Source organism: Haliaeetus albicilla, chromosome 4, assembly GCF_947461875.1.
Source record: "Haliaeetus albicilla chromosome 4, bHalAlb1.1, whole genome shotgun sequence".
Taxonomy (NCBI): domain Eukaryota; kingdom Metazoa; phylum Chordata; class Aves; order Accipitriformes; family Accipitridae; genus Haliaeetus; species Haliaeetus albicilla.
In genome coordinates this window covers 18960989-18986676 of record NC_091486.1, presented here as the reverse complement: position 1 = coordinate 18986676, position 25688 = coordinate 18960989, and the positions used below count along the sequence as shown (strand labels likewise).

At 64.8% G+C, this 25688-nt stretch overlaps 3 protein-coding genes across 4 annotated transcripts in view; 1 reads left to right on the top strand and 2 right to left on the bottom strand.

Annotated features, from left to right (window-relative positions):
* The first annotated feature begins 437 nt into the window (after positions 1-437).
* CHPF (chondroitin polymerizing factor) lies at positions 438-7243 on the top strand. Its single transcript, XM_069781201.1, has 4 exons — positions 438-840; positions 2087-2651; positions 2848-3030; positions 3531-7243. The coding sequence occupies exons 1-4, from the start codon at positions 530-532 to the stop codon at positions 4791-4793; spliced, it is 2322 nt and encodes a 773-aa protein (XP_069637302.1). The 5' UTR covers positions 438-529; the 3' UTR covers positions 4794-7243.
* Positions 7244-11844: 4601 nt separating this feature from the next.
* The window catches only part of ASIC4 (acid sensing ion channel subunit family member 4), a 65879-nt gene continuing 52035 nt past the window's right edge, over positions 11845-25688 (bottom strand). For both annotated transcript variants that reach the window (XM_069781197.1, XM_069781198.1), the window contains exons 2-10: positions 16950-17094; positions 16621-16748; positions 16370-16529; positions 15852-15908; positions 15599-15752; positions 15125-15216; positions 14727-14806; positions 14282-14386; positions 11845-14031 (exon numbers count right to left, since the gene is read on the bottom strand). In XM_069781197.1, coding sequence (XP_069637298.1) covers positions 13912-14031; positions 14282-14386; positions 14727-14806; positions 15125-15216; positions 15599-15752; positions 15852-15908; positions 16370-16529; positions 16621-16748; positions 16950-17094 — 1041 coding nt within the window. In that variant the 3' untranslated portion in view covers positions 11845-13911. The remainder of the gene's footprint in view (positions 14032-14281; positions 14387-14726; positions 14807-15124; positions 15217-15598; positions 15753-15851; positions 15909-16369; positions 16530-16620; positions 16749-16949; positions 17095-25688) is intronic.
* LOC138685078 (acid-sensing ion channel 1C-like) lies at positions 17102-18159 on the bottom strand. Its single transcript, XM_069781199.1, has one exon. The coding sequence runs from the start codon at positions 17952-17954 to the stop codon at positions 17238-17240; it is 717 nt and encodes a 238-aa protein (XP_069637300.1). The 5' UTR covers positions 17955-18159; the 3' UTR covers positions 17102-17237.

Here is a 25688-nt window from a genome sequence, read left to right as displayed (position 1 = left end):
CCCCAGCCCCGCGGCACCCGCCCGGGGAAATCCGCCCCTTAAGCCGGCTCAGGCGCCGTGTCCCGGCCCCCGCCACGCCGCGGCCCGGCCCGGGCAAATGTGCTTTCTGAGCCGGAGGACGCTTTCAGAGCGGGCGGCCAGGGCCGGGGGGCGCTGCCCCGCCGCCCCACAGCGCCGGGGGCGAACCCCGTGGCCCGGGGAACCACCGGGCAGCCCCGCTGCGACGCCCGCCCCTGCCCGGCCCCACGGCCCGGCCCCACGGGGAAGGGGCGGTGGCGGCGGCGGGGGGGAGGCCGCGCGGTCTCCTAGCAACCTCGCCCCGCCCCCAAGCCGCCCCCTGGTCCCCCTCCGCTTCTCCCCGCCCCGCCCCGTGACGCGGCGGTGGGAGCGCGGCCCATTGGCCGGGGCGGGCCGCCCGCGGTGACGCGCGGCGGGGCGGGGCCAGGGGGTGACACGTCGGACGGCGGCGCCGCCAGCGGGAGCGGCAGCGGCAGCCGGAGCCGCCCCCGCCCCCGGTCCCGTCCCGGCCATGCGGCTGTCGCTGGTGCTGTCGGTGCTGCGGCCCGCCGGGCCGGTGGCCATCGGCGTCTCGCTGGGCTTCACCCTCAGCCTGCTCAGCGTCACCTGGGTGGAGGAGCCCTGCGGGCCGCCGCCGCGCCCCGCCGCCCGCCCGCGCCCCGACGGCGGCCCCGCGCCGCCCCCCGGCCCCGGCAACACCAACGGCAACGCGGCGCGCAGGCCCAACGCCGTGCCCGCCGGGCTGGGCGCCGACAGCTGGGAGCCCCGCGTCGTGCCCTACCGCCCGCCCAGCCCCGGCAGGGCCGCCAAGAAGGCCGTCAGGTGCGGGGGGCCGGGGCGGGCTGGGGGAGCGGGGCCCCGGCGGAGGACGGGCGCCGGCCGAACGGCGCTAACCGGGCTTTAGAGGGGAGTAGCTGCGGCCGAGCCCGGGGTGCCCGGGTGTGGGCGTGTGTCTGCCGGGCCGGTGCTGGGGGGCTGCCTGCCCGCCCCTGCCTGCCGGGCCGGGGCCGGGGGGCTTTACCGGTGACACGGCGCTGTGCTTCCCCCGGCTCCCTGCAGCCACCCGGGGCCGCAGCCAGACCTTTCTCACTGCAGGCGCCTTTCCCTGCTGCTTCCCTTCCTTGCCTCTGCCTCCCCCCCTCCCCCCCACTTCTTCTTACCCCCCTGCCCACCTCAGGAGCGCCCGAAGAGCCTCCTGCCCGCGCTGCTGCCCGCTGTGCAGAGGTCGCCTGTTGCAGCAGGTGCTGCCAGGCACCCTGCCCTGCCCTAGCAGGGACCCCTCCCGCGGTGGCCCGTCCCCACCCAGCACCACAAACTCCAGCCTGCTCCGGGGCTGGCTGCGGCCTGTCCTGGCGTCCCCGGGATGACGGGGAGCAGGCAGTGAAAGGGCCTCCTTGTCCCAGCAAGGCGGTGGGCGGATGGAGGGGGCTGAATGGGGCCAGTGTGTGCCAGGAGGCGGCTGGGGGCCGGGGGGTTGCGGGAGGGGGGTTGTCGCTTCCTGCCGCTGCGCCGGGCTGGGAGAATGAAACCTGAAAGTCATTGTGAGTGGGGCAGCTGGGGGCCATGGTGGGGAGGGGGACACAGCTAGCCCAGCAGGGCCTGGCTTCCCCGGGGAGGGCAGCGTGAGCTCGCCTGCCTGCCTGCCTGCTTGAGAGCAGCGTGTCTGGCAGGGGCGGCAGGAAGGTGCTTCCCAGCTCGGCTGTCCTGGCTGGGACTGGCAGTGTGGTGGGGTGCCTGGTGGGCCGTGTCCCCACTAGAGCTGGGGTGTGCAGCCCCGTTTCTCTCTTTTAGCTGTGCTCAGCCTTTTGCGAGCCTCTGGCTTGAGCCAGGCTGGCTGGCTTATGGGAGCGGAGGGTCTCAGGTTGGGGGGGACCTCAGCAGAGCACTCTGCTGTGCCTCTGGCCCAAGCATAGCAGCAGCCAGTGCCACTGGGTTGATGTCTTGCGTGTGTGGTTGAAGCCTGGGAGCAGTTCCTGCAGAGGAACCGAGGTCGGCGCTGTTGGGGAGGACAGGGAGGGTGCGGGTGGGGTGCAATACCCTGGGGCCAGATGTTCTCTTCCTCCTGCAGGACCCGGTACATCAGTACAGAACTGGGGATGCGGCAGCGGCTCTTCGTGGGTGTGCTGACCTCCAAGAGCACGCTGAACACGCTGGGGGTGGCTGTCAACCGCACGCTGGCCCACCGCCTGGAGCGCCTGGTGTACTTCACAGGCACCCGGGGCCGCAAGGTGCCCCACGGCATGACGGTGGTGACGCACAGTGATGAGCGGCCCATCTGGAACATGTACCAGACCATCAGGTACCTTCTGGACCACTATGTGAACGACTTCGACTGGTTCTTCCTGGTGCAGGACGATACCTACACGGAGGCGCACCGCATCAACCGCCTGGTCGCCCACCTGAGCATCGACACCCACCTCTACCTGGGCCGTCCCGAGGAGTTCATTGGCGGGGACACTGAGGGACGCTACTGCTACGGGGGGTTTGGCTACCTGCTGTCCCGCAGCCTCCTCCTGCTCCTGCAGCAGCACCTGGAGAGCTGCCGCAATGACATCCTCAGCGCCCGGCCTGATGAGTGGCTGGGCCGCTGCATCATCGACTACACAGCTGTCAACTGTGCCGAGGAGCACGAGGTAGGTTCTGCAGCAGAAATGGCCTCCGAGAGCCTGATCCTGGCCTGGTGTGTTTGCCCGCCTCCCTGTGGGCTCCCAGGTCCTGGGGGGACCAGCCGTTGCACCCTGTTGTCCTTTGAGCTTGCTGTGCTGGCAGCTGTTGGGGTGGGAGCGCGGGTCGGGGCTGGCTGTGACCCATCTCTCCTGCCTGGCGCAGGGCTTGCGTTACCACTATTTTGAGCTGGGGAAGAATGCAGACCCCGAGCGGGAGACCGACCTCCGTTTCCAGAGTGCCTTTACCGTCCACCCCGTGCTGGATCCCCTCCAGATGTACCGGCTGCACAAGTACTTCGCGCAGATGGAGCTCGAGAGGACCTACCAGGAGATCCAGCAGCTCCAGGTGAGACCTGACTTGGCTGGGAGGGTCTGGGCTCCTCTGGCCTCCCTGTGGGCTTTCTGGTTGCTCTGTGTCACCTCTCCACTTTAATATGAGGGTTTCTCACCTGAACCTGCTGTGGGATGGGGTGAGCTGAGCCCGTGTGGCTGCAGGGGCAGCAGTGTTGGCTGGAGAGCAGCTTTGGACCTGGACAGGTCCTGCAGCTGCTGTGGTGGTTCAAGGTGATAGAGCCAGCAGGGTGCTGAGGTCTGCCAGCAAAGGCCAGGCAGGGTGGGAGAGAACATGGGTCCTGCTGATGGAGGTGGTGTGCCACATTCGGGGTGCTGTTTTGAGGAAACCTGAGGTGCTGGACAGGAGTCAGGCTGAAGGCAGAGTTGTTCTGGCACTGCTCTTTGGGCCAGGAGTGGCTGATCTCTGAGTATCAAGAGTCAGCTTGCCTGCAGCCAGAGCTGGAAGACCTACTTTTGCTCGCCTTCGCTCTCACTCCTCCATCTCTCTTGCAGCTGGAGATCCAGAATGCCAGCAGCCTGTCTGCTGATGGGGACCATGGTGCCACATGGCCTGTTGGCATCCCGCCCCCCTTCCAGCCCAAAACCCGCTTCGAGGTGCTGCGCTGGGACTACTTCACAGAGGAGCAAGTCTACGCCTGTGTGGATGGCTCCCCCAAGTGCGAGCTGCGTGGCGTGGATCTGGCAGACGTGGCCGACGTGGTGGCCATGGCCATGGAGGAGCTGAACCGCAAGTACCAGCCGGTGCTCCACGTCCGCAAACAGCAGCTGGTGAATGGGTACCGGCGCTTCGACCCCACGCGTGGCATGGAGTACACGCTGGACCTCCAGGTGGAGGTGGTCACCCAGAAGGGGCACAGCCGCTCTGTCACCAAGCGCGTGCACCTGGTGCGGCCCCTCAGCGAGGTGGAGATCATCCCCATGCCCTATGTGACGGAGGCCAGCCGCATCAATGTCATACTGCCACTGACAGCCCACGACCGGGACCACGCTGCCCGCTTTTTGGAGGCTTATGCGGCGGCCGCCTTTGAGAGCAGTGAGAATGCGGTGCTCACCTTCCTCTTCATCTATGACCCTTTCGAGGCTCAGCAGGTCACCCAGAATGACATCTTTGCCCCTGTGAAGGCCCAGATCACTGAGTATGAGCGCAAGTATGCAGAGGTGAAGATCCCGTGGATCAGTGTTAAGACAGATGCACCCTCCCAAATCAAGGTCATGGACATCATCTCCAAGAAGCATCCTGTGGACACGCTTTTCTTCGTGGCCGGCGTGGGGACAGAGGTCACCGTTGACTTCTTGAATCGCTGCCGAATGAACACCATCAACAACTGGCAGGTCTTCTTCCCCATCCACTTCCAGGGCTACAACCCCGCCATTGCCTACCACAACCAGGTGCCGCCCGCCACACTGGACCTGCTGCGTGATGCGGGGCGCTTCGACCGTGACGTCTTCCACGAAGCCTGCTTCTACAACGCTGACTACATGGCAGCACGCACCCGCATGGCAGGTGATGTGCAGGAGAATGAGGACATCCTGGAGACCCTGGACATCTACGACATGTTCATCAAGTACTCCAACCTCCACGTCTTCCGGGCTGTGGAGCCTGCCCTGCTGCAGCGCTACCGACACCAGGCCTGCAACCCCCGGCTCAGCGAGGAGATCTACCACCGCTGCGTGCAGAGCAGCCTGGAGGGCGTAGGCTCTCGCTCCCAGCTGGCCATGGTGCTTTTCGAGCAGGAGCAGGGGAACAGTACCTGAATCCCAGGGCACGGAGGGGCTGGCCCTGCCCTGCCGTGCCTGCCTGCCCACCCCACCTCTTCTGCTGCCCAAATCAGTCTTCCTCCTCCCAGTGGCTGCAGGGATCGCCGGTGCCTGAGCTTGTGACTTGGGCCCCTGGGGCTGCCTGGGCCGGGGTCTGCCAGCCTGGGGTGTCCGGGTCCTTCTGGAGCAGCTGCAGCTGTGCAGACCCCGGGGCGAGGTGGGGTTGGAGTCACCGAGCTGCGAGATGGAATGCCCAGCTCCTCACCCCAGAGCTGCTGGCCACTGGCACCACCCCTCTGTCCTGGCCTCGCTGCCTAGTGGGGAGGCGATGGCCTGCCCTGTCCCTTGCTGTCCCCCCTTGACCGGGGGCACGCAGAGACCAAGCTCCTCCCTGCTGCAGGGCTGTGACTGCCACGGGTCTGGGGGTGATCCCTCATGGTTCCCCCAGTACCCTGGGACAGGGCTGTGCCCCTCACTCCTTCGGAGCATCAGCCCGGCCATGCAGGGAGGGCCATGTCCCTGTGCCTGCCACAGGATTGGACAGCGGGATGGAGCACGTCCCACCCCAAAAAAGCAATAAGGAGGTTGGTTTCAGGGTTTTGCCACTTGGCAGCGAGCCGGAGTGCTCCCAGCTGGTCAGGGTGGGGGGGACTTGGCCCCCAGGGCTGGTGGGCGCAGGGGGTGCCGGAGGGCATCCTGCTGTATTCACATACCATGAGCTGCTCCCCATGGGAACCGTGACCCAGGCCGCTTTGGCCTTCGCAGTATCGATAGGACGTCGGAGGTCGCAGCCCTCAGACGAGAGCCTCCAGACGGAGGTGAGAGCCCTCCCCACCACGGGGCCACCCTCGGGGTTGGGGGACATGGTGCCCAGCACTGGTGGGCACAGCAGAGGGTGTGGCTGCGCATCTCCTAAGGAGAAAGCGACTGAGGAGCCGCTCTCTGCTCCTGGTTTGTATTTAATAGTGGGGGGGGGTGGGGGTGCATTTACACTAATAAAACAGAGAGATGAACCAGTGGGTGTAGCTAGTTCTTCCCTGGGGCACCTCTGGGTATCCCGCTGGGGGTCTGTGTGGTGGTAGCTGCTGGCTGCTTGTACAAAATCTGGCTGCAGCTGGCTGGACTGCTTTCTCGCAGGGATGCTGCTTTCCCCAAGCTGCCTGCAGCATCCTCTACCTGAGCTGGGAGATGACTGCCTCTCCTTAGTGAGGCCTGGGGGAGCCTATCGGCATATGGACAGGCTGGCAGGTGCTAGGCCAAGCAGACGCTTGGAAATACCAGCTTGAACCCCTGGGGGCTTGCAGCAGGAGTCCTGGACCTCCTCTGATGCCTGCTGTCCCTGGGGCCATCGTGCTGTCACTACCTGCTACCAGTCACTGGTGGTGCAGCAGGATGCTGAGCCTCTTGCCATGGGAAGCCCAGGTGCCTGTGTGCAGTGTGCTGAGCAATGCCCTGTCTTTCCTGGTGCCATAAATTCATGGTCCCACTGATGAGGTTTCCAGCCCTCCTCAGGCCCAGCTGCAGGTGGAAAAGCACTGCAGTGAGCAGCTGGTGCAGCCGTGTCCACGTGTGCTGTCCCTATAACAGCCTTCGTGGGCCGTACGTGGGTAATGGGGAACTCCTGGCCCACATCAGAGCAGAGGTTGGGTGCCCAAGTGGGGTGAGCTCTGCCTTCCAGCATCTGGGATCAGCTCTGAAGGAAACTCCAGGACCAGAAACCGTATCTGAGCACTGTGTTGAATCATTAGGGCTGAACCTGCCCTTTCTGTGTTGGTTTCACCCTTTTTGGGGCTGTTTTGCATCTCAGGGTTTCTCAGCATCTTGTGGTTTCCAGTTCTGGGTCAGGCGGAGCAGCATACTCCCGCCCTGGACTGTTTCACCACCTACAGCTCCTATCTGCAGTATGAGATAGCAGGGACTGTGTCCCCTGCCTGTGCTGTCTGCTCCAGGCATGATTTTCACGCCTCTGTGTGCTCTTCCCACTAGCCCTTTGGTCATCACATTTTACTTGTTCACGAAACACACGTATCAAAGAGACATCCCCAAGAAAATTAACTGAACCTACTTGCTGTTAGTTATCAGGGCTGTTAGTGCTCAGTGAAACTCATGGAAAGCCCCTGGGCTGTGGCATGCCTTCCCCAAAGATACCTCATTCATATATTCCTGCTCCAGTCTTCATATCCACGGCGTAGGAGCATATCTGTTTAAATATAGTTTTATTATATTTCAGATGATAACTGTTAGCTTGCTCTGAGTATTTCTGGTTTTGATCTTCCCTGAGCACATCCTTAATTCCCTTCAAATGTGAATCTGGGACAGAGGGAGTGAGGTGGATGCAGGTCCATTACAGATACATTTCTCCTCTGAAATGCAGACCTAGGAGTTGCTTGTGATTAGGTGTTAAATGAGTATCCAAATGGTAATAAAGCAAACCAGCTTCAAATCAAGTTGGCTGTGAAAAGAAACCCAGAATTGTCATTTAATTGTCGCAAGATGGTCTAGAGTCGCTCTTGCCTCCTCATTGCTGTTTGCCCAGACTGAGTTAGAGCTATTTGCATACTTAATGCTCTGCACTATCAACACCAGCGAAGCCCCCCCTGCTCCGACGTATATACAAGCAAATGACAGTGCTCATGGCTCTCCCAGCACAGTTATTGCTCCCTTTTAAAAGGAGCTGTCAGGGTTTGAAGCCGCTTTGGTGTTTGCCAGGTTATTTGCAGCGTCAAAGCATGCTGAAACCCTGGGGAGGGATGCGCAAAGCTTCGGGAAGGGGTTTGGTGCCAGGAGCGGGCTGGCCTGCTTCACCACGGCCCGGAACAACCTTCCTGTGCCTGGGTGAAGTAAATGGGCTCGCTGGGCAATGGCAAAGACCTGTGTGACGATGGGGACATGGGCACAACCGCGCTCTGCCCCCCTCCTGCCCACGCAGGGCTGGCAGGTGCAGGCAGGGCACTGGACTGGGATGGTGACACTCTTGAAAGAGGCAGGGAGGAGCAGCCCGGGTGCTGAAGTGGGCGGCTGAGCCGACAGGGACTTTTCTGCAATCCCTGTCAGATTTGACTGGTACTTCCATACAATGTGTGGATTTTTGCACAGACGCAGTTGCAGAGGCAGAGCAGCGAAAGGGCAATTTTCCCAATGGGGCATGAGAAAACACGTGACTGCTGCCCATAGACTTACACTTCCCTCGAGAAAATTTTCTAAAAGCATTACTGGCTCACCACAGCCTTTGAGAAGCATAATGCAAGTTCCTCTTGGGGAGTTGTTTGGAGGAGGGCGCAAAGGGCCAGTTCAGAGCAAAGCACTCTGAAACAGGAGAGGGGCTGGCTGGGTGCACCGGGGCTGGGTGGGCACCTGCCTCCCCTCTCCTTCCTGCACCATGGCAAAGAAAGGGACTTAAACTGGAGAAAACCCAAGCTGCTGCTCTGCTGTTCTGCCCCCCTGCAAATTTGCTCCCCCGTACAGTCATGCAGGCACCTCTCTGCAAATGTAGCAGTGAGCTTGTGAGCAGGGAAGGCAAAACCTGCTTCTCTAGTCCTGCTTGTGTCACTTCTGGCTGCGCTAAATCCCATGGCAGTTCCTTCAGCCCTGGCAACATTAATCAGCTCGATGGCTGATGTTTGGGAGGATGTAGGAAGTGCGGCAGTGCCAGGAGAGGGCTGGAGGGCAAGGGGAAGCACAGTAGTGCCCTTTTGTCCCTGTGCTTTCGTTGGGAAGCGGCCAGCAGTGCCCCGCTGCCTGTCCTACAGGAGCAGCTCTGCCAGCCACAGAGTGGGACCCAACCCCGGCAAACATTTCCTCCTGGCTACAAGCGAAGGCAGGAGAAACTGCTCTGCTTAAGGAGGAGCAGGCAGGGAGATGCTGGGCTTTGCCTGCACCCAATGCCCTAGGTCATAGCCCAGTGCGCTGCCGAGCCCCTCTGGAGGGTGCTGGGGACTTTGGCCAGGGGTTTTTCTGGCCAAGCTCAGGGAAATCAGAGCCTTTCAATGAAGAGGGAAACTGCTGGTAGCTGTAAGTGCAGGCAGTGCTGCTGCTGGTGTGTGCCTGCCCACGGGGGTTTCCCTGCACCGGGGTGACAGCGCACCCAGCTATTCCCCGGGGACGTCCCCTCCGGGGACGCAGAGCCCCATCACAGACAGACTGCAGGAGTCTGAATCTCTGGGGCTGGGGGGAGAGGCAGGCAGCTTAGTTGGATTTTTATTTTAATTGCCTTGGGTTTTTTTCCAGCTTGCTTGCCTGCTGTCAGGAGCTGGAAAAGCACTGGAAAGCAAGGGCTGTGTGTCCCCTGCCTGGCCCCACCGATGAGCACCACCGGTCCATTTTCCCAGCAAGGAGGTTATGGGGAAACAGCCAGGAGCAAAGCAGCGAGCTTGGCATGCTCAGGTCATCAGGAGATGCTGAGGTTCACTCCTTTCTCCAGGTATTGCCTGTCACCACCAGCATCTCCGGGCAGGAGGCACTTGGAGAGGAGGTGACAGCAGCAAGGCCACATGTCCCATTGCACTCTGGGGCTCACTTCCAGCCCCTCTGCTCCCAAGCTGGATGTTTGTTTTCTTTGAAATGCAGCTTTTCCCTGGGAACAGCTGTAATTGCAGTGTGTGGCAGTGGAGGCATGGCGGAAAGTGCCCGAGGAGATGCCCATCCCATGGGCAGAAGGGATCTTCGCCAGCTGCTCCATCCTGGTGCCCCCTCCCTGGCCCCGGCACCACATCCCGCAGGAGCCGAGTCTGCTGGGGTTGTCAACTCCACTGGTGACAGGGGCCGTTGCCAGCACAGCCAGTCCTGCCACAGTCAGGTGCCTGGCGTTTGTCCAGAGGGCTGCACTTGTTAAAATTAAGGGCCCGCTTCACTATAGTGGATCCCCTTCTAATTATGCCCCAGCTATTATTTCATGTGGCTCATTACAGGCAATTCAAGCAGCGTTGGGCTGGGCTGACATTGCTTTGCAGCCCAGCGAGCCCTGGGTGGCAGTGGCCCCGTCCCTGGGGAGGAGCAGACACCTGGTGGCCCTTGGATGGATGCAGCGTGGGAGAGGGCGCGCAGGAGCCACCGCGCTGGGGTTTGGGTCTGGCCCTGGGGTGCTAAATCTGGGTCATCCCACTGGTTGTCCCCAGCCCAGCGCCATCTGCACTGGGACATCAGGCATGGCACAGGCAGGGGGGGATGCTGGGCTCACCTCACCTGCCTGTCCCGTTTGGAGGTGGTGGGAGACAGGTATCATCTCTAGGTGCCACCAGAAAGTTGCCAAATTAAAGAACAGAGGTGCTGAGAGCAACTGATAAAAATAACTTTACATCAGGTCTTCACTAGGTCACCACTACAGGGCTCCTTGGACCCATCCTGAGGCCGCTCAGCCTTTCCTTCAGCCATGCTTCACTCCTGCTCCTCCAAAATCACCTTTATTTTCCTGTAGGCATAGGATCTGGCTTTGAGGGTTTTTTTTCCAGAAAGCCACTTGCCAGATCTGGGAGATGAGGCACCGGAGCAGCATCTTGGTGAGCTACGCCCAGCCCTTGCTGTCCCCGGCCAGCACCACCACGACCTTCGGGTTTTGTGTCAGGACCTGGTCCTTCCTCAGCATGTCCTCCAGCACCTGCAGCGCTGGGCACTGGACTCGCTGCATGATCCTGCTCTCCTCCTCGCTCAGCTCCTCCGACATGTCTTCACTGCGGAGCAGGAGGCAGCACGAGTTCCCAGTCACGGCCTTGGTGTAGATGAAGGTGGCTTTGTGGCAGGGCATCCTGGAGGGGCAGATGGGTCAGGGCCTGGTGGCAGGGACAGCCTTGTCCCAAAGGACCCCCAAAGGACCTGATCCTCTTACCGGGTGATGAAAAGATGTGGAGGATGTAGCTGTTTCCCTGCTTTTCCCTTTAGGTCCTGACCCCAGTGCTCCCCTTGCAGGGCATGGTGTGAGCTGCGGGATGGGATCCTGTGTCCCAGCTGCACCCAGCTAACCTGGGCATCTTCAGCCCTCACTGGTTTAGAGGGAAACCTGCGGTGCCCGGTGCTGGCAGCCTCCACCGTGAGGCCAGCGCCTGTCTCCCACTTTGTCCCTTCTCTGTGCTGCAGGGTGGCCAGGGCAGATGGAGAAGGGTCTGGAGAATTCAGGAGCACCTCTGGCAGGGAAAGCCCCAGGGCCCTGTGCCAGCAGGGCCCCTCTTTGCCCCCCCCCCATCCTCCACCTGCCCCGTTTCGGTTTCACCCTGTACCCCTTGCCCATGGCACCCGTAGGGGGGGTCCTGCTGGAGGTCCCACCCTGGGACAGCTGATGGTACCCCTGCGATCTCGCTTGCGCCGTGCCCCCTGCCAGGGGGCCGGGGCTCATGGCCCACAGCGGGTGCTGGACGAGCAGACAGCTGCTGGCACCATGCTGGTAATCCTGTGTGAGGCCAGTGCCAGTATACGCACCGGGCTTTAACTGGGCTGTGTGTGGTGCTGGTAACAGGCATGGGAGCAGAGGGGCCGTGGGTATGGCAGGGGGGCATCCCACAGGCAAGTGGGTCCTGCGCAAGGTCCTGGGTGTTGGCAGGGGTGCGGGGTGCCGCTCCAGCATGGGGCATCTGTGGAGCACCCCCAAAGCACTCCCAGCCCATGTTTCTGCCCTCCCATCTGCTCCCCACCCTGCAGCAGCCCCCAGGGGGGCAGGAGCCCGTCCTTCCCACCTCAACACCTACTGGGGACTGATAGAGCCTGGTGGGCCACTGGTGGGGTGCCTGCCCTCACCCGGGGAGCGATTTGAGGACTGGGGTATGGCTCTGGCAGTTCCCACTGCTGGTGCCCAGCTGGCAACCACCGTACCTCTGCCACATGCCGGGGCTGAAAGAGCTGAGTGGCAGGCAAGGTTTTCTGTGGGCAGCGATGCAGAGATGCTTGCCTTTGGGCGAGCTAGCATGCTGGCTCTTGCAGTGCCCAGCATGTGGGTGCAGGGCTGTAAAGTGCTCCCTGGGTCCCACCACCACCTGCCCCCGGGGTGGGACCAGCTTCCCCACCTCTCTGCAGCCCCCCAGCCCTGCCTCCTGCCCCCAGCCCTCACAGGCAGCTCCGGACCTACTTGTGCCTCTTTATTAGGGAGCATTTGTACATTTATAAAACAGTGATGCACATCTCTCACGTTCACCAGCACGAGGGCATTCGCACCAGCCCTCCCGCCGTGGTGCCCGTGCCCACCCCACTCAGGGCTCGCTGCTCCCGCTGGCAGGGAGGGAGCCACATCCTGCATCCCCCTGCCCACTGCAGGAGACCTTGGTGTAGGGCTGACTTGCGTGGCCGTGGCACATCCCGGGCTAATGTGTGGCACCCCTCTGGGGACACTCCTGCTTGCAGGTGGGGGCACCCCATGGGGACCTGACACGGGGTGCTTTGGAGGGGGTCCCCGAGGAGCACCTCTGTGCCTGCCCTGCTGGGAGGCTTGCTGTGTGTGTCCCCATGCAGGGGGACACGGGACACCATGCAGCTGGGTGCTTGCACTGACAGGGAACTTGTTTCCACCTGGGTGCATATTTTGGGGGGCCGTTGGGCTGCGGATAGCCAGAGCCAGGGCTGCCGGGCACATCATCAACCTGGTACTCCGGTCCCTGCCCTGCGTCACCCACGTGTGGAGCCTTGGGTGCTGCAAAGATGATGGCCCCTCCTGCATCTATGGCTTTGGCCACAGCGCAGCATGGCCGTGTTCCGTCTGCAGGTGCCGGGGATGGGGACTAAACTGGCAGGGCCAGGGGCTGCCTGGCTAAACCCCAGCCTCCCCCAGAGGTCCCAAATTCCTGCCCTGGAGTCCCCCTCTCTGCCGCACGTCTGTGTCGAGGGGGGCTTTGCCAGCCCGCCCCCCCCTCCTGAGATATTTTGGGGCGGTTTGCCCTGCGCTGGTGTCTGCTACAGTGGAGGGGGAGGAGGCACTGTCCGACAGGACAGGGGGAGCGATGTGGGTCCTGCTGTGGGTCCTGCCGTGGGTCCTGCCATCTCGGGGCAGGCAGGAGGGCTGTGGGTGTTGGTCCTGGCCGAGGCTCCGGCCGGCGGGTCAGGCTGTGGCTGTCCGGGCGGTGCTGGGCACGGGGGACCCTCCTAACCATGTACAGTCTGGGGGAGGCACAGCGGGTGCTCAGCACCCGGGGGGTGGGAGCGTGGCAAGGGGTACGTGCATGGTGCAAAAGAGTGGCGACAGGCAAGGGAGCGAGGGAAGGACCCCCAACCCGCGCCGCCTGGGCTGTGCCGGGCGGCTGCACCAAGGGACAAGCCGCTTCGGGCAATACCTGGGTAAGGAGAGGACGGGGAGGGCTGGGGGCGCACGGTGGATTGGGGGCAGGAGATGGGGGAGGCAGTAGGTTTGCAGTGCCGCAATGACTGGGGGCTATCGGGGGTCAACACTGGAGGGGGGGGGGTCACAGTGCAGGGGTCTGGCTGGAAACAGCAATGGGGAGGGGGGCCGCAGCCCTGGCAGGCTGCATGAGGTTGGGGAAGGGGGGGCAGATGTTTGGGGGGGGTGTCACAGTGGTGGTGGTGCCAGGGGTCAGGGTGGTGCCATGCAGGTGTGGCTGCAGGTGGGGTGTCCCTGGGCTGGCCGGGGGGGCCGTGCTGCTCAGAGGGGTGCCCTGCAATGCTGCCCTGCCCTGCAGCAGGAAGGTGGGAGGGTGGTTGTCCCTGGGCTGGGGTGGGGGGAGCTGTTCCAGGAACGTGTCTCCCGGGGCGGGGGGGACCGTGCAGGGCAGAGACCCTCACCCAGGAGGGGTCAGCAGGGGAGGGCTTGGAGGGGCTCACGGGAACCCCAGCTTACCCCCAGCATGCTCTGCATTGCCAGGATGGCTCTGCCCCGCACCCCGCTGCTCCCCCGAACCCCCCGGCGTGCCCGTGCCCCTCCACGCCGTGTGCTTGAGACGGGGCTGAGCCCGCGTGCTGGGGGCAAGTGGAAAGGACGGGCAAAAGGGCTGGGGGGGCCGCTCCGGTGCCGGTGCCGAGGCAGCTCCGGCGGCATCCCCGGGGGCAAACGGCCCGGCCGGTCCTGGCAGTGGGGTGGGGGAGGCGGGGGCCTGTGCCCACCGTGCCCGGTGCTGCGGTCCCTCTCCATGCGGACGGCGGGGAGGGGAGTGGCGGGGGGCTGCCCCCCCCCCAGTCCCGAGCTGGCCTAGCAGGCGAAGTCCTCGAAGACGCCCTGGTGAGGGTAGTGGTGGCGGTGGTGGTGGTTGGGCAGGATGCCCGCGTTGTAGGTGCCCTCCACGTGCCGGCCCAGCGTTTCACAGGGGCTCTGTGGGGATGGCAGTCAGGGGGGTGGGTGCAGGCCCCATGCACCCTGTCCCCCCCGCCCAGCACAGCCCATCCCCAGGAGCCCCCCCCGGGGGCACCCAGCTGCCTGCCACCCAGCCTTGAGGGCACCAAATGCAGAGCTGTGCTGTCCCTCGCTCTTGGGACGATGCCCCTTTCCCCAGGGGCAGGGGCGGACGCTGCCCAAGCCCTGTCCTCGCAGCCCCCTGGGCTGCCCACCCCCACGGGGGTACCTGGTCCTTGAGCTCCTCCAGTCCCAGCGTGGCGATGCTGCCCGAGGGCTTCTTCAGGGGTGGCTTGGAGCGGCGCAGGACCCGGCTCACCCTGTCCCGGATCACCTGGGGGCAGATGGGGGGTCAGCCCCGGATCCACACACAGGCAGCACTCCGTGTGTGGGCACCCCAGTCTGCATGGACCTGCTGCCCGCTCCCCTGCCTGCCGGGGGGGACAGGGCTGACAATGGGGACAGAACCTCTGCCCACCACCCTCAGGTCACCAAGGGATGCTGGGGGCACCTGTCCTCCCCCCACTGCGTCCTGCTGGGTGTTCTCCAATTTGGGGGCTATAATAGCCCTCTGGGGTGGCCATGCATGGCACTCCCTCCCCAGGAAGCCTGACCCCCACTCTGCACCTCGCCTGGTCCCACAGCCGAGACACAGCCCTGAAGGCTGAGCGCACCTCGTAGACATAGTCCAGGATCTCCAGGATGGTGAGGATGCTGGCACCGATGAACAGGCCCATCTGGCCCCCAATGTCCCCTGGGGAAGAAGAGGGGGAGATGGTCACCGGGAGATGCTGTGCAGCCTGCTGGGAGCCTTGGGTGGGCCAGCGGGACTGCAGGCAGTGCCAGGGCTGCCAGACAGAGCGGGACAGCGTGGTCACAGGGGCAGGGGTGGCAAGATGGAGGGAGCAGGGGACATGCGGGACAGGGGACGGCCAGCAGCATGCCACCCTTCAGCCAGTGTGTGGCCGGCTCCTGCCCTGTGTGGTCCCTCCCCGACCAGCCCCATGTCCTCCTGGGGCTGGGACCCAGAGCTCTGCGCCTCAGGGTCCCATGGGAAGGTGGGGGGAGTCACCGAGAAGCCCAGCAATGTCGTAGGCTTTCTTCTGCTCAATGGCCTCGTAGTTGAGCGCCTCGAAGAAGATATCCAGCACCAGGAAGTTCTCCCTGTGGGGACACCATAGTGCTCAGCAAGGAGGCCTGGTCACTGACCCTTCCACCCCCACTGCCCCCCAAACCTCCCCTGTCCCCCAGCCCTCCAGCTCCCAAGTGCTCCCAGGGCCCTTGTGAGATATTCAGGCTGGTGCGGTGGGGACACAGAAGGGGCATGTCCCAGGCCAGGAGGGACTGTGGGGTGGGGAGATGCCGACAGGAGGGCTGGGAGGACACGGATGGGTCAGGGAGGTGCTCTAGTGGCAGCCACCCCTAAGCAGAGGATGCTGCAGGGACCGTCCGTGCCAGGACCTGCTCCTGACACGCTGCCAGGAGTGGGGTGGGGGTTCCCCAGGTCCCCAGCCCCCTGCTCACCCCCCCGGCACCAGCAACTCACCGGATGTAGGTCTCGTTCTTGTTGTACTTGCGGGCGAGGTAGCGTGCCGAGCCCTTGTTGGGGATGCGCACCATGGAGATCTCCTTGCCGTAGCGAGTCAGGTTGCATGGCGTGGGGCAGCTGCAGCGCTCCTGGCTGTCCTCCACCGCCGTGTCTGGGGGCACGCACCCGTCAGCATGGCTGCACTCCCTCCCGGCCCCCTCTCCGGGGGCACCCGGCTGGCTCCCAGCCTCCTGCCCGCCACCGCACCTACCCAGCGTGTGGTCAGCACACTCGATGTACACGTTGGGGGAGCAGATGGACTCGTTGCCTGCGGAGAAGCAGCTGGTCGGGGGGGTGGGAATCTGGCCCGCTTCTGCCCCCCACCCTTGACTCACTCCCCTAAAGGCAATGGGGCAGGGGTGGCCCCTGGGTGCGGAGGGGATGGGGACGGGTGGCCCTCGGCTGCAGGTTGGCTGGGGCAGGGGTGGCCCCTGGGTACAAGGCGGACAGGGGAGAGGCTGGCCTGGGGTGTAAGGAGTGTAGGACAGGGACTGACCCAGCATGCGGAGAGGATGGGGTGGTCCCTGGGTGGAGCGGGATGGGGCAGGGGGGCCCCTTGGGCGCAGAGGGATGGGGTGGGGGTGGTCCTTGGGTGCAGGCTGGAGGGGGCCAGGGCACCCCCGTGCAGGACCATCGGGGCAGCGGGGTGCCCCCATGCCATCACACGCACCCATCACCTGGCATGTGATGGCAGCAGGGTGCCCCCATGCCATCACACACACCCCTCACCTGGCATGTGGACCATGCGGCAGTGGCAGCTCCGCACCACGGCCTCCTTCTCGCACTGCAGACGGCAGGCAGCAATGCTGTAGGTGTCGTAGCCGGGCAGCATCTGCTCCCCCTGCACGCTGGCCCGGCAGTTCCCCCATGGCTGTGGCAGGTAGGTGAGCTGCCAGGGCGAGAGGGACATCGCTGCAGGGCCGTGCCGGGCTAGGTGCCCGCGGGCACCTCCCCAGGGGCTGTAGGGCATCCTGCCTTACCCGCTGCTCCTGGCAGGACACGAAGGTCTGGAAGCCGGGTGAGACACCAAAGCCCAGCTGATGGATGTAGGGCGGCTCATCCTGGCTGTGGATCTGGACCCTGATGCCAGCTTCAAATGACGTCTCGTCTGCGGGAGAAGGTCACGGGGGCTGCACGCCTGCCCATGGGGACAGCCCTCAGCCTTGCCCCTGTACCCAACCACGAGCTGCACCCTGGAGCCCAGCACCCCTCCAGTGCCCCGCTTACGCCATAGCCCACCTCAGGGTGCCCTGTTTGCCCAGCAACCCTCCCTCCCAGCATCCCTCGCCCGTAGCACGGCCCCACTCACTGGTCTCTCTCCAGATGGGCAGGTACTCTTCCTGCTGGATGTCCAGCATGATCTCCAGCCCGTTGCCCATGCCACCCTGGCGGGTCACCCGCGGGTTCCTCCGGTCCCCATTGAAGGTGTAGCACTTACCATAGCGTGTGTAGACCTGGGGATGGAGAAGAGGGGGGTGAGGGAGCAGGCAGGGATCTGGCAGGGCATTCTGCAAGCAGGATGAGGTCCAGGGACCCCTCTCCAATCCCACGGAGGCACTGCGGGGGGGAAACAGTCTCACGTGGCCCTTGGAAGGGCTCATCTAAGCCTCCCACACACACACTGCCACACCTCCACCCTCGCTGGGGGGGGTGAGGCATCGCTCCCAGCGCTCATAGGGCAGCCCAGCTGTCCGGCCCCTGCCAGGTGGGGACTCACGGGGGCAAAGTGCTGGGGGCCACAGCGCTCTCCCTGAAAGCGGCACTCCACCAGCATGTCCTCGATCTGGTGGCCCAGGCGGTGAAAGAAGCTCTGCATGGTGCGCTCGGAGTGGCGGGGCGGCAAGAAGCGCGAATAGTTGGCAAGACGCGTCAGCCACGCGCGCCGGTCCTCCCCCAGCACGGCCAGCATCTCGGGCACCAGCGAGCGGTTCTCCTGGGCCAGCCCCAGCCACTGCCCCACCGAGTAGAGGTCGGGCCTGGTGAGGTGCAGGAAGCGTGCCCGGTTGGGGTTGCAGAGGGTGACGGCCGGGAAGCGGAGCTGGGAGGCCCAGGCGAGGCGTGCACGAGTGTGCACGGGGTGCGAGAGAAGGTGGTGCAGGCGGTCAGTGGCGCCGGTGGCCAGCAGCCCGGCGGAGGCCAGGAAGGCCAGGCTCCAGAGCAGGCGGCGCAGGCGGGACTGCGGCCGGGTGCACATGTAGTGCAGCCCGGGGATCCTGGTGGCTCGCAGGATGCCAACGGTGAGCTGGGCAGCGCCGCCGTCCCGAGCCACCGCCAGGGCTTCCCTGTCCTGGCAGCAGGCAAGGGGCAGCGGCATGGCTGCAGGCAGGGTGGCTCCTCTGGGAAGTGGGGTGCAGGCTGCCCGCGAGGCTGCCCGGGGTCCCCGGTCCCTTCCAGGGAGCTCTTCCTCCTGGGAGGCTTTTGCTCTGCGCCTTCCTGGAGGCGAGCGTGGCAGGCGCCTTCCCGAGCTGCTCCGGTGACGGGCAAGGGGAGGGAGAGGAGGGGGCTGCTGCAAACACACGCCTTCCCCTAACCTCCATTCGTGAATGGAAAATTCCTCCCCGAGCCAGGCTGGGACGGGGGGGGGGGTGTTGCGTTACCCCAGGCAGGGTGAACTAGCAGCCCCCAGTGCCCCAGCATGGTGGGCACCAGTGTCCAGAGGGTGATGTCCTGTCCCAGCCACCCTGTGTGAGCCCCATGCCCAGGGATGCTGGACCCCAGCTCGTCCCCTGCCCTGGCACTGCAGTCCCCGCTGGGTCCCTGCCTGGACCCTCTGGGTCCCCAACCATGGATGCTCTGGGGCTGGGGGCCCTGCCCCACAGACGCAGGACAGTGCCAGGCCTGGGAGGCAATTGCCTCCTGCCAGCGCTGCTCGGGACCATGCGTGTATCTTGGTCCCCAATGCCACATCCCGGTATCCCCCACCCTGGAGCTGGGGAGCCCAGTGGATCTGGACCCTGTGAGGTGGGAGAAGCGGGGCCATGGGGCAGGAGGAATGGAGCCGTGGGGCAGGAGGCTGCGTGGGAGCCCACCTGAGCCCGGCGGGTGCTTTGAAGTGACGGGCGAGGCTGTGATCAGAGCGTGGCGGCGGCGGGGGGGTGTCTCTGCACCAGGCTGTCAGCGCGGCTGGCGGGGACCCGACAGCCTGTCAGGGTGCCTTCAAAGCTCAGCACCACGCTCCCCGGCAGCCTCTCATCTCCTGCTGCTGCCACTCCCAGGCACCCGCCGTCGTCGGCACCAGCCCCACTGAGGCACGGGCTGGCCCCGGGGGTCCTGCAGCCCCAGGACCAGCCAGGGCCACTGTGCCCCCGGTGAAGGGCAGCATCCCTGCTGCTCCAGGGCAGCTGGGGCAGGAGGAGGGTGGCGGTGAAAGGGGGGACCAGAAAGAGGGGAGCTGCCGCTCGCCTCGGTGGTGACTCCTAGCACCGTCCATGCTGCCGGCCCTGCCGCCTGAGCAAGGCATGACTGTAGCCATCCCGGGGACCCGGCCAGGATCCAAGCTGGCAGCTTGGCGACAGGCACGGGAGGACGCCGGGCAGGTCAGGAACGAGGGGGCTTGGCCTCGACGGGCGCCGAGGGAGGTGAGCGGAGGCAGTGGGCGGCATCTCCGGTGCCCAGGGGCGGCAGGGCGCTTCCCTCCCGCCCCGCCTCCGTCGCACTCCCTGCCCCGCAGCGGGGCGAAGCGCAGCCCAAAGGCGCCCGCGGTGCCAGCTCTGGCCCTCACCGGCCCCGGCCGGGGCCAGCCCTCGGCTCCCGGCAGCCGCAGGCCGGGCGGCCCGCAGGGGCCAGGCTCCGGCAGGGGGCAGCAGGGCCCCGCGTTTGGGCGGCGGAGGGTGCGCGGCGCCGGCCCCGCCGGGTCCCCCCCGCCCTCCCCAGCGGCTCCCGTTCGCCCGGCCCGGCCCGGCCCCGCCAGCCCTAGGGCAGAACCGGGCCAGGCAGGATTGGGCCCCCCCCCAGCTCCGCGCCCTGTCTCCTATCGTAATCCCCCCCGGGGTGGGGGCGGGGGGGGCAGCGTCCCAGCCCCGCCGACGGCAGCGTCGGCCGGGCGGCCGTGGGGAGCAGCCGGCCCCACGGCACGGTGTGCCTTGGGGACGGACGGTCCCCATCCCACCCGCCACTGGATGCCAGCGCTGCTGCTTGCTTTGCTGGAGGAGCGAACGCTCTGGCGGGGCCGCAGCGGTTCCGCGGGACAGAGCCCAGCTCCCTGGGGACACAAAGCCAAGGCTGTGGGGCAGCCCTCGCCGCCCTCGTGGCCCCACGCCCCAGAGCTGTCACCATCCCCGCCACGGCACAACGCCGGCTTGAGCGGGCAGGAGCGCTGCCGCGGGCTCCCTGCTCTCTGCACCCTCGGGACCAGCGCGGTGGGTCACCCCACTCCACGCTGAGCTGTCCCCTTCCAGCCTGTGTGTCCCTGCACCATCCGCGGGACACGGCTCAGCCCCCCGCTCTGTGCCGGCGCATCTGCGTGGGGCTGCTCGAGCTGGCTCGGCTCCTTGCTGAGATTTATTGTGGCTCCAAGAGCCGGAGGCTGCCAGCCTGATACTATCAGCCCCTCGCACACCAGGGCAGCTTTTATATTAGTTTTCTTTAAAAGGAGGATGAGCTTCCCAGGCTGGAGGAAATGTCATTTCTCTGAACGCTTCCATCTCGTGTCGGTTCAGACATCTCCGGGCAGCATCGCAATCGCCCTGGAGCGGTGCGAGGGATGGGGATGGGATATAGAGGCTGGGGCATGTGGGGACAGGCAGCTCAGGGACAAGGACCAATGATGGCATGGCTGGAGGAGAAGGTCCAGCGGTGGCCGTGGCCTTGGCCTTGTCCCCCGTCCCCTGCAGCCCTGGGCAGGCAGGCATGGCTGCAGGGGCACGTGGGGTCGGCAGGGGTGCCCGTGGCGCCCAGCTGAGTTACTCACTTGTCGGCTGCCAGGGTGCCGAGGCCAGCTGTGAAATCGCGCTGGCGAGAGAACAGCACAGTCCTGAAGGGCTTTGCCTTTCCAGCATGACAAACCCAATTAGGTAACAGGAGCGCGTGAGTAGGAGGAGGAGGAGGAAGGACAGAGGAGAGCCTGCCTGCACCAGGAAAATTATTTCCTCCCTGCAGCTGACCCAGAAAAGCACCTTGCAGGGCTGGAACACATGTCTCCAGCTGGGGACGGCGCCTGGGGCATGGGGCCCCGGGCACCCTGCTCCGCTCGCTGGGCACCCATGGGTGCCGTAGCCTTGGGGCTGGGGTGGCAGGATTCCCGCACCGCATGCCCGTCTCCCCACTCAGCTGCTGCATGCTGGCATCCCCGCGCCGTGCTCACGTGCAGGGGAGACCCCATTAGGGAGGTAATTTCTCGACACGATTCCTCATTTCCCTGCTCTCTGCCGTGGAGACACGCTGACCTTGACAGAAATAGCTGCTTGTGCCTCGGCAGGCGGATCCCAGCCAGAGATCACTGGGGGCCCTGGCATCCTCCTCCCCATCTCACAGAGCTCCGGGGCCCCCCAAGTCCCCTCCACACCCCTCAGGCTTGCCGTCCTGCCCCCCTGCTGTGGGGAGCCCCGTGGGAGCAAAGTGCTGGCTGCCAGAATCCTCACCCTGGCTCATGCAAGCCCACCCGCAAGCATTGGGGGCACGAGGACCAGCCCCACACACTCCTGGTCCCCCATCCCCACTGCTGCCAGCCCATTGTGCCAGCCTCCAGCTGATCCCAGCTCACGCAGGTATTTCTGCGGCTTACACGGCTCCCCACGGTATTTAGCCTCTGGAAGACGACGTTAAACATTGCAAGCAGCGACAAATCCTGATTGCTCTGAGGAGACAAGAGGCCGCTCTAAGCTTCCAGCCAAACATTTTCATGTGAGGGAAACGAGCTGCGGCACGTGCGGCGCCGGCGGGTCCTGCTCCAGTACGCCCGGGGCACCCAGCCCTGCTCCCACGTCCCCACTGGGACACGCAGCTGGCAGGCAGGCCCTGGGCATGGGCACACCATGCAGGAGCGAGCACCCCAGCATAGAGACACCCCTGAGAACAGTCATCACTGGGGCATGAGGGGGATGGGAAGACACTGGAGTGCTGTCCACACTGGGCTTGGTGGGGATGCCAGTCCAGGGGTAACCTTGAGGGTGATGTCCAGGTACCCCAGCCCAGAGAGCAAATTAGTATGGGCAGGGCTTCCAAAATTGGAAATGCTGCTTCCTGAGTGAGCACAGGCAGCTGGAGGCACACGGATGCGCTTGGCTGGGAAACATAGCACAGGAGCTGGGGCCAAACTGGGACGACACTAGTAGAGCTGGGGCAACGGCACAACCAAGTAAGCTGTCCCCTGCTCTGCTCCTGCCCCCCGCTGCAGCTATCCTGGCCCTGGATCCCAGCTCTGCCAGAGCCCCTCACCGTGCCCCTGTCCCCCACGTGGCAGCCCCCCCCCACGTCCCCAGCAGCCTGCTCCCTCTGTGCGGCATGGCCAGGCCCTGCCTGGGTGCCCTGGGAGGGAAGCCGCAGCGCTGACGCCAGCATTGCCACTGCCCGGGATATGAGATCCGCTTGGATTCAGCAATTTCAACTCATTTCAAGCCCGATTCTGCAGCAATTTTCTGAGCCAGTGGGATGTTTTCGCCTCTGCAAACATCCCCTCTCACGCACAGTCGCACCATTTCCCTTCCTTGCTCCCAGGAGGGGTTGGGGAACGGTGCCAATTTGGCTCGACCCCAGCTCCGGTGGTGGCACAACCATCACCCACACCAGCAGCCCCTTGGCGCAGCCCCCTGCCCCATGCAGAGCTGCCGGGATGGCTCCTGCAGGATGCAGCCTTGCTTGTGGGGGCTGGGGCTCCTGCCTCCACGGAGCGCCGGGCTCTGCAGCCCCAGTCCCGGCAGAGCAGGGCACCTTTGGCCCCGAGCAGGGCACGCCAGCACTGGGCTGGGCTCCTTGTTTCCCCTGTCTGTGAAGGGCCAAGCTCTGGAGCATCCTCTGTGGTGCCCTGACCTGGTTTCCCAGGAGGAGGGAGAGCGGCAGGGGGGCCGAGGGATGCTGCAGGCACATTCCAGAGAGGCCGGGACCCCTCCTGCCACCACAGATGTGCCTCTCACTGTGCCACAGGGCAGTCTGTGCCAGCTGAGCCCCCTTGGCTAGGCCTGAGCCAGCAGCGGAGACGTGGGCGCACAGGGCTGGCAGAACCCCTCTTGTGCCAAGCAGGCTCGCTGCCGGAATACCAAGTGCTCAGCTGTGCTGCGGGCTGCGCCGCCAGCCGGGCAGAGCAGCGAGAGGCACCAGAGCCCCAGCACTGGGCAGGGTGAGCAGGTCACCACCAGGATGCCGCACTGGTGCCAGTGTGCAGCCCAGTGACCCTCCAGGAGCGGGCGGGATCCGGACCAAGGCTCTCTGCTCCTGCTGGGTCAGGAGCATGGGGATACAATGCATGGCAGAGGGATGCATTACGCACATGGGCCAGGACACCTTCCCAGCGCATCTGCCCCAGTGCTGCCAGTGACATCAGTAAAGCAGGGGGACATGGGCACCGTCCTGCTTTCAGGAGCAGCATCTGTGACAGCACACCCAAACTCGTGTGCCGGGGAAGGAGCTCTCCCTGCAAGCCATTGCTTCAGGATTCCTGCATTGGCCAAACCAGGAGCCGGAGGAGGCTGTGCCGTGGCTGCCACATGGAGCCAGGGTGGCTGTGACACCGAGGCGAGGGGCTGGGGATCCCAGGTCCTGACCTCTTGACCCCACGGCGCAGGCACAGCAGCACATAGCTTCCTCTGATAGCAGAGCAAGTTCCATTGCAAAGTTGTGCTTTCCCCTTCTGCTGCTCCTTGGGGGGAATTCATCCCAGAATCTCACCCAGCTTCTCACTTCCAACCTAAATTTATTCATGGCCAGTTTGTACCATTTGTTCTCGTGCCAGCATTGTCCCTTAGCTTAAATAGCTCTCTTCCCTCCCTTGTGTTTACTCCCTTGATGTATTTATAAACAGCAATCCCATCCCCTCGCAGCCTCCAGCCTGCCAGCCCACACGTGCCAATCGCTTCTGGTTTCCTCTCCCGATTCAGGCTCTGCTCGCCTGCGCAGCCCGGCTGCCTGGCACGGCATCTGCTCCAGCTCCCCAGCAGCGTCCTCAGCACCAGCTGCCCAGGGCTCGCACAATGCTCCGGCGAGATCCTCGGCCCACACAGACGTGTGACTCTGCCCTCTCCATCCCACAGCAGCCGCGGGGCAGCGTCCCACCCAGGTCAGGACCACTGCCCTGGCTGGGGCTAAACTGCTCCCTGCAAATCTCCTGGTGGCTTGTGCTTTCGTACGGTTTGCTTGCACTAAGCACTTTAAAGCATCCACCAAAAGGGTCACCTGGGCAGGTGAAGGAGCCAACACCAAGGGAATTAATTTCAGAAGATGAAGTGCCAGGGCTGCTGGTAGAGGGGGGAGGCGTGCTGTAGTGCAGGGCAATGCTGCAGAGAGGCAGGGGGGCAGGAGCTGGGGAAGCCCACTTCAGCCTGTCGGCAGCCAGCAAACCTCTCTGAGATGTTAAGCGTGCTGCCTGCTTACCCTGGTCTCTCGCTGGGCACGTGGGTCAGGTGCTGGGGCTGCAGGAGGCTTCTGCCCCATGTTTCTGCCTCCTGCTTCCCCTGGGAGGGAGATGAGGAAAGCCGTCGGGCAGAGCCAGGAGGTGCTCAGGGTCCTCATGGGAAAGGTGCACCAAAGCTGCACCCCCAAACATGCCAGCATGAACTTGCCAAGCTGCTAACACGCTCCCCGGCCTGGGTTTTGACTGTGCTGAGCAGCAATCCTGCCATCACTCTGTGCACCCTCCGGCGCTCTCCAGCCGGCTTCCAATCCTCAGACACCCCCCACGCCAGGCACGCCGCCCCCAGGCACGCAGCACAGCACGCTACGGATAAGCTTTGGGATGGGCTGCAGCTCAGCCTCGCTTCTGCAAATCCAACAAAACACATACATACACAGAGAGCAATAATTATGGTTTTGGGTAGCGGGCTCCTCTCGGCAGCCGAGGAGACCCAGCACCACGCGCGGTGGTGCGCAGACACAGTTGGTCCGTGGCACTTGGCCCCAGGACCAGGGAAGGATCCCCAGCCCCGTGGTTTCACGCAGAGATGTGGCGCTGAGCCCATCCGTCCTGCAGGCTGGAGGCAACGGGGAACATCGAGGATACCCGAAAGCGGGGTACGCAGGGTCCCGGGGGCTCCTTTGTGGAGCTCAGGCAGCCTCTGCTCTCCGCCCCCCGCCACCCCGCAGGGACCCCAGTCCCCTGCCTCGCAGGTAGGCCAGTGCCCCCGCCCGGCGCTGCTTGGATGCCGGTGGCTTTTGGCGGAGGGGCGGCAGCCGAGGCCGGGTGCCCCCGGCCCTGCCTCGCTCCCCTTCGCATGCGGGGGCACTGCGTGGGGGCAGCGCCCAGCACCGCAGTGCCCGCCGCTCTCCTGCCCGGCGCGGGCAGAGCTCCCCAGGCAGCGCCGTCCCCGGGGACCGCTTCCCTTTGAAAGCAGGCAGCGCTGCGCCTCCCGTCCCCAAAGGGTTAACAAGCAATTTCCTTTGCTGACAGCTCGGAGACCGTTCGCTATCGACTGCGGGAGAATAAGAGGGGAGAAGCAGCGAGATAAAAAGGCAGCAGAGCTGGCACCGCCTGCTTAATCCCAGCGTTTAATCTGCTGGGGCAGCGCAGGCAGCCTTATCTCGCCGTCCTTCTGCTGCTCCATCTCATTACTGCTCCCACGGCTGCGCGGGCCGCGCCGCCAGGAGATGTGAGAGCTGAGCCGGGGAGCGCAGGCCTGGGGCAGCGGCTGCTGCCAGCCCGCCTCGCTCGGCAGCCTCCGCCGGGCCCGCTGCGCTGGCGGGCGCAGGCCGGCACCCCACGCCCGGCACACGCGCATCCCCCCCGCCACGCCACGCCGCCGCCCGGCCGGAGCGGGGCGGCCGCCCGGGGACACGCGCGTGGAGGGACGCACACGCAGACTGCACCCACGGAGCGCGGCGTCTCGGGGACGCGCTGCCCGGGTCACGCACGCACGCACGCGCGCTTTTCCTGGACTTTGCCCCCGCGGACACGTGCTCTGGC